General features: G+C 38.9%; 2 protein-coding genes across 2 annotated transcripts; one reads left to right on the top strand and one right to left on the bottom strand.

The window, feature by feature from the left end:
- The first annotated feature begins 392 nt into the window (after window positions 1–392).
- LOC144654822 (uncharacterized) lies at window positions 393–3,496 on the top strand. Its single transcript, XM_078515042.1, has 3 exons — window positions 393–1,051; window positions 1,437–1,582; window positions 2,205–3,496. The coding sequence occupies exons 1-3, from the start codon at window positions 757–759 to the stop codon at window positions 3,315–3,317; spliced, it is 1,554 nt and encodes a 517-aa protein (XP_078371168.1). The 5' UTR covers window positions 393–756; the 3' UTR covers window positions 3,318–3,496.
- A 4,102-nt stretch (window positions 3,497–7,598) lies between these two features.
- Window positions 7,599–8,451, bottom strand: LOC144655189 (uncharacterized protein KIAA1958-like). Its single transcript, XM_078515403.1, has one exon. It carries the CDS (start codon window positions 8,279–8,281, stop codon window positions 7,721–7,723), a length of 561 nt encoding a protein of 186 aa, XP_078371529.1. The 5' UTR covers window positions 8,282–8,451; the 3' UTR covers window positions 7,599–7,720.
- Window positions 8,452–13,046: the final 4,595 nt, after the last annotated feature.

Here is a 13,046-nt window from a genome sequence, read left to right as displayed (position 1 = left end):
GCTTTTTGGCCAAAGTAACAAAGTATTTTCCTATCAATTGGATGGAAATGCTGTTTCTAGTGGCCTCAAATCATGGATTTAGGGGCTGGCTTCGTTTAACTTTCTGGTCGGCGAGAAGAATTTTTCCGGTCCAGTCCCTCCGATCGTTTTAGTTGGGACAAATACAACAGCAGACAAAGAAAATTTATAAGAAGCCCAGCTTCAATGAGAGCTGAAACGACGGATTCAAATTAGAAATATTGGCAGGATCTTTACCACGTAAATTTCTACACTGCAGAGTTATTCTATGCCTTCATAAAAGGTAAGTTTTAATTTTATTAGAAATGTGAATGAAGCTGAAGTTAAGCTTAATTTTCCTCTAAGTTGCACTTGATATATTTATTTAAGTTTATAAGTTATCGGGCAATTTTGGAAGGAAGTTTAACAGTCTCTAACGGACGCCAAAATTTAATTTTTCGCGAAATTTGTGCAGCAAAAACTGTGCGCGTGCAATCGAGCAAGAATGACCAAAGCAGCGCTGTTTATGACGAAACGATCGAAGACGGTTTCCATGGATTTCTTCAAAACTGAATCATTTGCTTCAGCATTCGGTGCGGTGAGCATTGAGATTCGGAGCAGGAGATATTGTGATATTTTTCGCAGTCAAACAAAAGAGAAGATTCGAAAACAGGCCAAAATCGAAAAAAAAAACACACAGGAAAGGTTTAGAGAAACTTGTAGTTCACACCCAGCGTCAAAAACTGCCGTAAAAAAGCGATGGCGTCCTGTGACAAGAATCGCCTTTCTCCAGCTCAACAAAAATCTAAAATACCAGTCCGCACAGTAACTCGTTTGAACGAAAACGAAAAAAGGCAGAAAAGTTCCTCGTCGAAGGACGAAGCTAACAAAAAGCAGCGGGTTCAAAGTGATCGCTCCATGGAAAAGCTGCAAGACAAGCGGCCATCACAGATTCCGATCGTGGTCGGTCAAACAAACAGAAATACTGGTAGAGACAAATTCCCAAAGAATGTGATATCTGCGAACGACAAAAGACCGTTGGGAAGAGACTCAGGTAGTGTCATGTTGTCATGAAATTTTTTTAATTTATTTGAACAAAGCTTTAAGCTTTAACAAGGTTATTTTACTTGCGATGTCTTTAGTGTTAACTTGTGAACAAAGTTTATTAAATTTTTTGGTTTTTAGATTTGAACTTTTGTAAGTACATTTGGCTGTTCTCCATATATATGCCACTTTTTATCATCAAAGCGAACAAACTGTGATTTCCTAGTGATAAGTAGGAATCGGGTTAAAAAGTATTTAGTGAAGTCATGACTGAAAATAAGTGCGAGCGCCGAACGAAACAACAAATCGAGTAGAATTAATCGAATGATTGGTCCTCTCCTTCTGAAATTCAGGCTCTAAGTTAGAGTTAATGATTCTGTCTTTAACTATTACAGGAATTAACCTAAAAGAGAAACAAGCAAAACAAGCAGCAAGGACTAAATCTACTGCTAGCCCTCCAAATGCTATTAAGCGTGTCACAAAACCAGCACCGTCTCAGTTGAGGCGAATAGAACAAGTCACGCCATTAAATACGAAACAGGTAAATAAAACGCCGATTTCTCACTTACAAACCTTTCAGAGAAGTTCTATATGAGAAAATTAATGAAGGATAGCAGTAAGATACAACATAGAGCCGTTTTATTCCGATGAAATCAAAGTTGTCAAAAGTCAGACTCTTATGACTGAAGAAAGTCAAGTGAAGAAGTAGAAAATATTTTCCTTGAATGGCAGGCGTTTCAATCCTATATAAATGAAAGGTCCCCATTCACGTCCTCAGAGCCGCTTGTCCCTCTTAGCCAGGACAGTCTTAAGCCAGCAGAACCTGGGGCACGAGGAACAAGTCGCTATGAAATGTCAATTTTATTTCTTCACAACTTGATAGCGACTTAAAAAAAAAAAACAAACAAAGGACACGAAAGAAAATTTGAACTGCATGTGAAATGGAATACCCATAAGCCGCTGCGGTTCATTTTGACGAGAAAACTCGATAAGGTTGCCAGCTTCCCACCCATAAACTGAAGTACCGGGCATGCCCATCGGTACCATCTAAAGAGCCCTCCCCCCTCCCGCCCCGACTAGGGGGGATAGGGGCATATCGCTTATTGATGAAGATTTCCTCCTGTCTAAAACTAAACATTTCTCGATCTTATTCCTACAAACAGGTCTCCAGTTGTGAGGAAATCCACAAGAAGGAACTTGAACAGCTTGAAAAGGAAGATTCAGAAATAATAGAGGAACTACAACTGTGGGTTGAGGACGGAGACCAAGAGAATAAAACTTTGGAGGAGATAATTGAAAAAAACAACGAAGAAAATGTGAAGCTCTTGGTTCAGATCAGTGTCATGAAGAAGGAAATGAAAGATTTGCAGGAGAAGAACGACTCTCTTCAGATTGAACTGAAAACGAAGAGAGCTGTTGTACAGAGTCAAAGACTTCAAGTGGACGCCTTGGAAAAGGAGTTAGCTCACTTCAAAACTTGCGAGCTGGACTATAAAAAGCTTGAAGATCAGCTAGCCTCGTCAACTCAGGAAAACGCCCGAATCACCGCCGAAAAGATTCAAGAAATAAACCACCTTAAGGAGGAACATTCGGGGGTTGTTAACCAACTTGAAGATCAGTTAGCGACACTGCTGAAGGAAAACGCCAAAATCATGTTTGAGAAGGACAAAGAGCTAAACCTTAACGAACGACTTCAAGAGGAAAAGTCGAGGGCGTTTGACCAATTCAAGGATCGGATAGCGTCGTTCATGGATGAAAACGCTAAAATCATTTCTGAGAAAGACAAAGAAATGAACGAGCTTAAAAAGCAAAAGTCGAAAGTCATTGAACAACTTGAGGTCGAAAAGTGGAGTATTATTGGCCAATTCAACGAACGGTTAGCAGAGAAGGACAAAGAGTTGAACAAGCTTCAACACGAAAAATCGAACATTTTTGACCAATTTAAGGATCGGCTAGGGATGATAATGGATGAAAATGCCCGATTCATGTCAGATAAGGACAAAGAGATTAACAAACTTAAAGAGCAGAAGTCGAAGTCCATTTGCCAACTTGAGAATCGGCTTGCTAAACTTTTGAAAGAAAATTCCACGATGAAAACAGAACTGTCCAAGGTTTCAGATAAGAATAAAAAGTTGGCTGAACTTCAACAGCAAGTAGACAACTTGAAGGTTCAGAAAAACTTAACTCGATCTGAACTGGACATAGCCTATCGCAATTTCAACTACTCAGATGTCCAAACTGAAAAGTTAATGAGTGTTAGAAAACGAAAAGGTTGACGAAGATAATTTTATATAAAGAGTGTGTATCATTCAAAATTGTAAATATATGTCTTTTTGCTCTCCTTTTAACTTAATAGAGAGAGTAAAGAAAGACGTCGATGTTGTGTAAATAATATTTATTCATCTATTGTAAATAAAATAAATCGTGTGACAACTTGTATTATCCTCTACTGATGAATCTTCTGATTACAACAAGGAGCCAAAAAGTGTGACCACTTTTAATAACCTCACATCCTTACGTGCACGTTTATTCCAATCAGAAGTCAACTGTTAGACGTCCTCGGCTTCTGATTGGATAATGTCCACATCGAAGAATTTGGATACACTAAAATGGTCACAGTTTTGGGCCCCTTGCTGTAAACCATTTCTTACAACAACCTACGTACAAGGCAGTTTTTAAGTCGAAAATCACGTCAGGTCGCGCGGGCAGATTCCAAGGCTTGCATCATCAACATATGCACAGTCCTACAACTCCAGGGAGCCGCCTTATTCCTTTTGTTATTCAACCTCATTTCCAATCTCGTTCCCAGTGCCAACGGGCTTCTTGGTCAGCGGGTCGAGGCGACCACAAACCGCTGACCAAGCAGTCCGTTGGCGCTGGGAACGAGATTACCTCATTCCCAGAGCCCGCTTTTCTTTTGGTCAACACCAAGAATGCAGATGCCGAAACCGAACTTTTTGAGCATGCGCAGATTGCCCTTTTCCTGTTCCGCCACAATCTCGTTCCCAGCTGAGTCCACGTTCCCCTTGACCAGAGAGAGGAACGAGAGTGGTGCTGCCATTCTCGTAACCATGGTAACGAGAATGCTGTTCCGGTGGATAAGGGTAACGCGGAATCATGGGGATAAGATTGATTTTGACCGGAAGTCCATGAATCGCGGACTGGAGATGAGGTCTGGATAGAGTCCGACACAGAGTCCCAGGGACCGGGCTTTGGCCCCCCACCACAGTTACATGAAAAAAATTATAATGAATTAAAAAACAAATGGAAAATTGTTAAAAAATATTTCGTTTCTGGACGCCATATAATTTTCATTCGTTCTGGTACCATCTCAGTTTCCTATGCTACAACATGCATGGTGAGGATGGTTCGAGTGATGTAAGGTTTAAAGGGTCAGTGAGTAGTTATATCGAACGTTTTGTGGAGCAACGTCTCTTTATCGCAACCAGTTTTGTCACTTTAAGCAATACTTTTACAAAAAGATTTAAGCGCTTAATATTTAAATTTTTAATTTTAACTGCAATTTCCGGTATCTAAGAGAAATTCAAATCCAAATTTTCTCGGGGGAGCGTGTCCCCCGGACCCCCTCCCTTAGTTGTCTCACGCTTCCGCGTTCGAGGTTAAGCCCCACCCCACTCAAATTCTCCCTGCGCGGTTCCTAAGTACACGTTCTTGAAGCTGACCAAAAGAAAAGCGGGCTCTGGGTACGACATTTTTTTGGCAGGGTGCACTTTTCTCTTTTCAGAAACGCAGTTATAGAAATAAAATATTTTTTTCAAAGACAAATATCTTAAAATAAGACGAAACAGTCGAAGCGATATCTTTCCCCTTCCTTAGCGCTCGTCCCCAGTCGCCCGTGCTCGTGCTTATATTGCTGACAACAAAAGTGCGAAGCGACTGAGGAAAAGACTAGAGTGTTTACAAATAGATGCTGGGCAACAAAGCTTTCCGTTTGATTTGCTCGTTTTGAGTATGCATATGCAAATTATCCTGGTCTCTCACTTTTCTTGCCTGGGTTCAATTTTTTTTTGAGGTGATGATATGGGAAGCAACTAGGCTTTTATAGATTGTGCTCCTAAAAGTGGCATATTATGCTACTAGCAGTGCTCAAAATTTTGCCAAATTATGCAAAAATTATGCCAGAATTCCCAAATTATGATTTCCGAAATTATGCTCACAAAATGACGTAGATTCTATACATAGAGGTGCGCAATAACGACACCAAATTATGATGTTTTTTAAATAAACTGTTGTTGTAAATTTATTTGTATTTATGGCAGTTTATCACGGCCGTCAGCTGTCCAAATTAGCTGCTCGCATCTCTAAACCGTTTGTAAAATGCCTCCAACGACTTAACAATCACAATTGTATAGCTAAAACACGCATTGCAAGAACAAACTACCTAAATTTCATTTATTTCTGTAGAAAGTACACCATATTTACTACATTTTATGAATTTATGCTCCAAAAAGTGCTAAAAATTGCTAATTATGCCGTGGCAGTGCTCGTTTCACAAATTATGCTTTTTAGCTCCAATTATGCCAAAAATTATGCTAGCACAATCTATAAAAGCCTAGAAGCAACTCATTCTGGACTATACTAACCGTGGGGAAAACGTGCGTAATTCGATTAAATTTGACAGAGCATTACGTCACCTGCAATAGCTTTTTGCAAACCGCCTACGCTTGTGAAAGATCGTGATTGGTCAGTGTCTGGAAAATCAATCATGTCCACCCCCCCCCCCCCCCCCCCCCCAACCGCCACCACTGCCTATACTAAGGCCGATTGGCAAATAAACGATCCTCGCAGCTGACAAATCAGGATTCACTTTGTTCAATTTCATACCTTTGCCTACTCGTTTCCTTCGTACTGCGTCCGGTTTGGGACACAAAAAGAGAGTTAGAGCCTGTTCTCTGTGCATAGCTGACATAAAAGACCGACAGACATACACCTAATAACTCGATAAATTCGACGATAAATGTTCCTGTTAACGGAAAAAAGATTCAATCACAACTTGTTTCACCGATGATATCAAGCTCAAACTTTTGTAATTGTGATTTCTTCCTCTTCTGGTCCTCCAAACTCAGTTAGGCTTAAAGTTAAACGTGCCGAAGCTGGAACGTTCGGCGCTAAAAATGTCTAAAATGGTATAAATAGAAATAAATGAATGTGTGTCCAGCAGTAGCAATGAAATATATATATGATAATGCAAATGCGGCCTTACACTACTGAAGACCTGAAAAAAATTTTCAGGCTCTGAGCGGGAGTCGAACCCACGACCTTTGCGTTGCCAGTGCAATGCTCTACCACTGAGCTATCAAAGCCACATGAGAGCGGTCGTATATGGGTAATCCCTTTATGGTGGACATGATACTCGGCCCAAGTATATGTGAAATAAATGAATGTGTGTCCAGCAGTAGCAATGAAATATATATATGATAATGCAAATGCGGCCTTACACTACTGAAGACCTGAAAAAAATTTTCAGGCTCTGAGCGGGAGTCGAACCCACGACCTTTGCGTTGCCAGTGCAATGCTCTACCACTGAGCTATCAAAGCCACATGAGAGCGGTCGTATATGGGTAATCCCTTTATGGTGGACATGATACTCGGCCCAAGTATATGTGAAATAAATGAATGTGTGTCCAGCAGTAGCAATGAAATATATATATGATAATGCAAATGCGGCCTTACACTACTGAAGACCTGAAAAAAATTTTCAGGCTCTGAGCGGGAGTCGAACCCACGACCTTTGCGTTGCCAGTGCAATGCTCTACCACTGAGCTATCAAAGCCACATGAGAGCGGTCGTATATGGGTAATCCCTTTATGGTGGACATGATACTCGGCCCAATATATGGGTTCGACTCCCGCTCAGAGCCTGAAAATTTTTTTCAGGTCTTCAGTAGTGTAAGGCCGCATTTGCATTATCATATATATATTTCATTGCTACTGCTGGACACACTTCTTTTTTCACATATACTTGGGCCGAGTATCATGTCCACCATAAAGGGATTACCCATATACGACCGCTCTCATGTGGCTTTGATAGCTCAGTGGTAGAGCATTGCACTGGCAACGCAAAGGTCGTGGGTTCGACTCCCGCTCAGAGCCTGAAAATTTTTTTCAGGTCTTCAGTAGTGTAAGGCCGCATTTGCATTATCATATAGGTATAAATAGAGATTACTTCATGGAAAATGCGCGCGTACGATTTTTATTCACGAGTTGAGTAGTGTCAGAAAACGAACGAGTGAGCGTAGCGAACGAGTGAGTTTTCTGATACGTATCAACGAGTGAATTAAAATCGTACAAAGCATTTTCCATGCTGTAATATGTTTATTTCATAGGTACTGAGATTTTCTTTTCCGTGCTACTGAGTAGACAAATTTATTTGCAAAAATAAATGACACTGTAAAACCATTCAATTGCTCAACAACTGAGTAAATCAAAGATCTGCAGCATTCAAAATTTTTTAATTAAGTCAAATGTCTGTTAATAAAGGAAGCCATCAATAACAAAGTTATGTCAAGAAGATAAATCAAATTTATTTCAGTCAATTTATTTTCCGTCGGTCGCAAACATTTTCGGCGGTACGGTTCTGACATCGCTGCAGTCTGATCCCGTTCTAGTATTTGTTTGTCTTTCATTGAACTCCAAGTACTTGACTCCGCTTGCCGTTTTCAGTAGCTTACTCCCCAGCACATATCACGATGTTCTTGGCACCCACGGAGTCCGAAGTGAAGAGTGTTGTTTAGCCAGAGCGTGTTTAGAAGTGCCTCGGGACTACACATACCGAGCAAACCCTTCTCGCACAATATTTTCAACTCTTCGCTTGTCAAAGCTACCGACGCTTTCGGTTTATTTCCTTTTCCTTGCTTTTTTAGCTGCTTTTGTTTAGACTGCAGAACTTTCCTGGTTTTCTCAAACACCAAGTCGTTGATTATGCTTACAGAATAGCTCTTTTTCTTCAGATGTCTTTCGAAGCTAGCCACTAAACTTCTAAGAGAAGTCGGCTCGTATTTATTTCCATCTTTGGTGCGGACGGCAATGATGAATTGGCTGATGTATTCATTCAGCTTAACAGCCGGAATATCTTCTATTTTTCTGTCTTCGTTCTTCGTTATCAAAAATCTTTCAAGCAATTTTACATCTCGTTCAGTTTTTTGAGCGGTGTTTTTGTTTTCCTGTTCTAAAATAAATTCTTCAACTGAAGAAACAGAAGCAAACCTTCCCTCGGCCATTTTTCAAAGCGCGGGTTTTCTTGTCGGCAACGGCTGTGGGATGACGTTTCCTTCAATACGTTCATTCATTACCAGTGAAAATTAGTCGTTCGCGTTGCTCATTGTACGAACGATATTTTTTCACAGTGAAATTTTGTCGTTCGTGCTCCTGATTGGCTAAGCTCTGAATCAGTACGATTTTTACTCCCTACGATTTTCGTGAGTAAATCTCAGTACCTATGAAATAAAACGATGTTTCCGATGACTCTTATAAAATTCACGAAACAATGACTGTTGATTGACTGCCAAGGATTCTTGAATAAAAGTTATATTTGTGTTTTCAGTGCGTTAAAAAAACTCAAAGCGGACGGAGTCCGGAATCCGGGGCAAAATTCTCAGCTGATCCGTGGTCATTTCACTTTCAAAATCGATGAAGCCGCAATTTAAATCTGTGATCCGTGCGTTTTTTTAAGGCCCAATCCGTCGATCCGTGTACCTAGTCAACCATGCCATAAACACTTCTAGTCCTGGGTGAAATTTGAGAGTTAAATCTGTTAAATGAGCACTGTTGCCCAGGAACGTAACACAACGACCCTAACATCTGTTGAAGGCACAAGTGTAATAACTGGTCACAAATGTAATCAAAGCATCTATTAAGTATAAAACGGCCTTATAAGTGACTTCTTTGACCATTTAGACAAGCTCTTTAATATATATTTTGTGTGCATGTACTGTACTGACTATGGGACAACATAAGTTTTAATAATAGTTCCTGTTCACATTTGTAGCAGCGTGTGAAACATTTATTACATTTGTGACCAAACCTTATTACACTTGTGACTTTATTACATTTGTGACCAGTTATTACACTTGTGCCTTCAACAACCCCCGTCATAGCACTGGCAAGCAGGCGAGCACAGAGGGATGTCTGAAATTCAGGCTACCCCCGTCAGGACTCGAACCTTAAGAAAAGGCCTGAATCGTTTCTTGTTTTTTTTTCTTTTATGCCTTTCTGCTGTTTTGGTGTCCGTTTTTCCACTGGAGCGCTGCTTGATCTGTTTACATGGTTCGTTATATGTGTTTGTTTATCTGCTTTTGTATGCTGGAAAACTTGACGGCTCCTAGGTAAATAAAGCGATTTTTTTTTAAAACAAAAATGGCCGCGAGGAAATCGAACGCACGATAAAATTTGAATATTTCAACTGCTCCGGGGAACAAAAAAAACTATGCTCTCTGGATTTCAGGCTGTTCCATTTTGGGATTTGACTAAAATCTTCCATAAAAATCAATGCACTTAAAATTGTCAGCCATCATATCAGGCCTTTTTAGGCAAGAGCGGTAATGCGTTTCAAGTAGGGCGTGGTCTAACACGCAAAGACATATAGGACCATATAGTCTATGTCATTTTCAATCGCTACGAGAGGCGGAAGTGAGAGAGGCCAGAAGTAACACGAAAGAATTATGACATCAGACATCAAGAGTGTAAAACTACTCAGACAAGACACTTAAAAACGTGAAAAAATTGACAAGTTTAACTTATCTTCATTTTCACAGAAAATTCGCAATTTCTTTCATGAACTTTCACTTTCATGGCTAAGTTTCACAAGTGTAGGATTTTTTTGTTTTCTTTTCTTGATTAAAAACGCAGACGTATCCCCCTGTACTTTTTCTTTTAAATTGTAATTGAATTAAATATTCCATTCAGGTTTTTTTCCCAGACAATGCAGGTGTACAAGATAATGTTTGCAAATGTACAATGACAGCTTTTCAGCCGGCAGATTTTTTCAATCTTCGGGATCCACTTTCATGTAATGAAACCAAAAGCCAAAATAAAATTATCCAGTGATGATAAACAATATATGAAACAAGATCCCAATTTCGCGTTGTTTACAATATATTTGACCGCGGAAAATTAGACGAAATTTGTCGTGTATTCCAATGAAAAAATTTACAAAAATGGTAACAAACTCAACACACGCTATCGAAACAGATATTAAATTTTTTATTTCGTGGGGACCCTTCCGGCTTGCAAATTCTTACGTTATTTTAACGATCCCTAGAAAGATCTTTTGCTGAAATGACAGTGTTTATTTTGAGGCTTTTCTACCGCCAAATGACCTCAACTGTCGCATTCTTGGCGCGTGCGGCACAAGGGCGTTTTAAGCAATCAATAAATTATTCATTTGTAGCTTTGCTTTTGAGCGAAAATAGTTTACTATTTCACACATGTGAGTTTATGCCTATATATCCAGCTGTCTGGTGTGGTTTTATATCATTAACTGTGGTGTGTGGTTGAAAGTGAGTCCTGATAACATTAAAAGTTGTAAACAAATTGACTGGGTTACAAAAAACACCACCAGATTGACCCCATTTCCCGATTGAAATTTTCCTGCCGTCGGAAAAGGTGACAAATTCCTTCACGCATGCTGAATGACCGTGTTATCGATGCGTGTGCTGGAATTTATTTGGTGCCAAATATACACAAACCACCAGTTTATTTAACTAATAACAGTAAGAAACAGTTCAAAGAGATTTCCCAAATGCCTGGAGATTCTCTTTGGATTAGTGAAAATTTATAGGATTAAATTATTTAATCTTAGATGCCTACTGATTATCTACTGCTGTTTAATTGGTTTACTTTGGGTTTTAGAACAAATAGAAACTAACGGTCAGTGGAAAATTTTTATTGCATAAAATTGCACAGAACCAACTCTAGACTGACCCAGACATGGGGTGTTTTTTTAGCACCACTCAGACAATGCCTGGTATCTGGAAATTTACTTAATGATAAAATTTCTCTATTCAAACATGGGTCCTCTTTTCCTGAGAAAAAATCTGTGTTGTTCTTATTAAGTCAAGCTGTACAAATGGGATGGTTTTAAAATAAAAAATATTTAAGTTTTTGATGGAGTTGGACCTAACTAGGACCCGTTTGAACTGATCCCTCAGCAGGAGTCATCCCCAACTTCCAGATCTTATCTAGGTTTTCATAATGCAAGAGTAAATCTACATAAAAGACGTCATGTCTGGGCAAACCAAGGGGTGATTCCTCTAGCAAGAGCTCAATATAATACAAGTCAAAAAGTCCTCGACAAACAATTTAAACTTGCAATACCTATTTGTTGGCCAATACCAGGGGTTTCATTAGGAATTGAAGTAGGAAAGCATTGAAAGGAGAGTAGGCAGGCAAAAAGAACATGATGTAGCAAATTTCTTTATGTTCCATTTGAAAATAGTACTGACTCTTGTGCATCCTGGTACTGGTACCCGGGTCCCGCCTTCTAATGAGAACCCTGCAATACAGTAGAATCTTGATTTCTTGAACTTCTAAGGTAAAAAATTGGTTTCAGGAAATCAGGGAGTTTGAGAAATCTGCGGTAAAAATTGTAGTGTTGAATTGAGGGAGGGAAAAATACCAATACTTTTGGTTTACAGTATGTTATTGGGAGGTCTGAAAAATCAGATCAGGGGTTCAAAAAAAATGTGATTCCACTGTAGAAGGAGAAAGAAACAACACTAATGTTGTGTCTTCTATTTTCTTGTACTCTGCATGAAAAGTCCCCATCAGAGAAGAATCTACTTGTAGGGTAATGTTCTTTGTAATTAAACAAATAATGTAAGAATTCTTCTAAAAAAATTTCTACTTGAATGGCTAAAATCTTGCAAAATGGTTTGAACTGTTCCATTTGTTTTGGCAAACCAGGTAGTATTTAGGTACTCTTACTTTTCCAGGCAAGAAAGTACTTTTCATTTAGTTGTTGCAAATCTTCGATGGCTCCAAAACTTATACCCTGCGAACACAAAAGTATTTCCCAGCGGAGAGAAACGACAGCCAGAAATGTCTGCGTTCGCAGGCTAAAAAACTTAAAGAAATAAAAACTTTAAAAAAATATCATACTAGTAAGCCATAAGCACTGCAGTGGCCTGACAAGAACACTAATCAATGCCAATTGCTAGATGTCCAGGCTTAAGTCATGAAAACTTAGTTTCATCTCTGCTGAAAAATAAAGATTCGATTTCAATGGTTTTAAATCATCCTTAGGCTTTTATAATGTACTGCTTGATGCAAAAGCTGTTATTTATTAAAAGGGTCCAAAAGTTCCAAGCTTCACGATCACGAGATCTGTTAGAATTCTATTTTCAGATTACATCCACCCTGTTTTTTCAGACTAGACTAGTGTAATTGATACTGTATAAATTTCCTCAAGGAAATTTATTCTTTTTATGCAACACTTTGGCCAATTATTCCCTAAAAAGGCATGGCTGAATAGTGAACAATATAAATAACTATGCAAAATTTCCATTGCAGTAATCAAAACGGCTTACAGAATGTTAATTGTAGAGCTTTCTATTCCCAAGACAATTATGTCGGATAAAATGTAAAATGACCTTTAAAATTTTCATAACCTCTCAAGGGTATCCTTGCCATTTTGTAAATGGCCAAAAACAATGTCAACTTCTAATATAATGAAAAAAGTTTGATGAATAGAATATTGTACATAAATTGTACATGTACAATCAAACTATGCGATGGGATTACAGAAGGTTTGTAGCATTAACACGTAAGCTAAAGCTATTAACATACAACCAACAACTAAACTACTCAAAACCACGAGTTTCAAAAGTTCAATATTCAACTGTTTATTTTTAAATTGTGCAAAAATATTTCACTACAATTATGTTTGTCTAGACCCAATGAAAGTGTTAGCGAATACATTAGCACAGTATCTTGTAAATCGCAGTTCGGAAAGCGAGGTTTCGCTTTACATAGAAATCTCACAGGTTC

The sequence above is a fragment of the Oculina patagonica genome, chromosome 5 (genome assembly GCF_052425735.1).
Source record: "Oculina patagonica isolate OP01 chromosome 5, crgOcupat, whole genome shotgun sequence".
Lineage (NCBI taxonomy): Eukaryota > Metazoa > Cnidaria > Anthozoa > Scleractinia > Oculinidae > Oculina > Oculina patagonica.
Note: the sequence above shows the minus strand (reverse complement) of the source record. Positions and strands in the feature narration are given on the sequence as shown.

Coding starts and splice junctions, on each gene's coding strand:
- LOC144655189 (XM_078515403.1), bottom strand. CDS start 8,281: ATGGCCGAGGGAAGGTTTGCTTCTGTTTCTTCAGTTGAAGAATTTATT.
- LOC144654822 (XM_078515042.1), top strand. CDS start 757: ATGGCGTCCTGTGACAAGAATCGCCTTTCTCCAGCTCAACAAAAATCT. Junction 1,052..1,436: donor ACCGTTGGGAAGAGACTCAG/GTAGTGTCATGT, acceptor TAACTATTACAG/GAATTAACCTAAAAGAGAAA. Junction 1,583..2,204: donor CGCCATTAAATACGAAACAG/GTAAATAAAACG, acceptor TCCTACAAACAG/GTCTCCAGTTGTGAGGAAAT.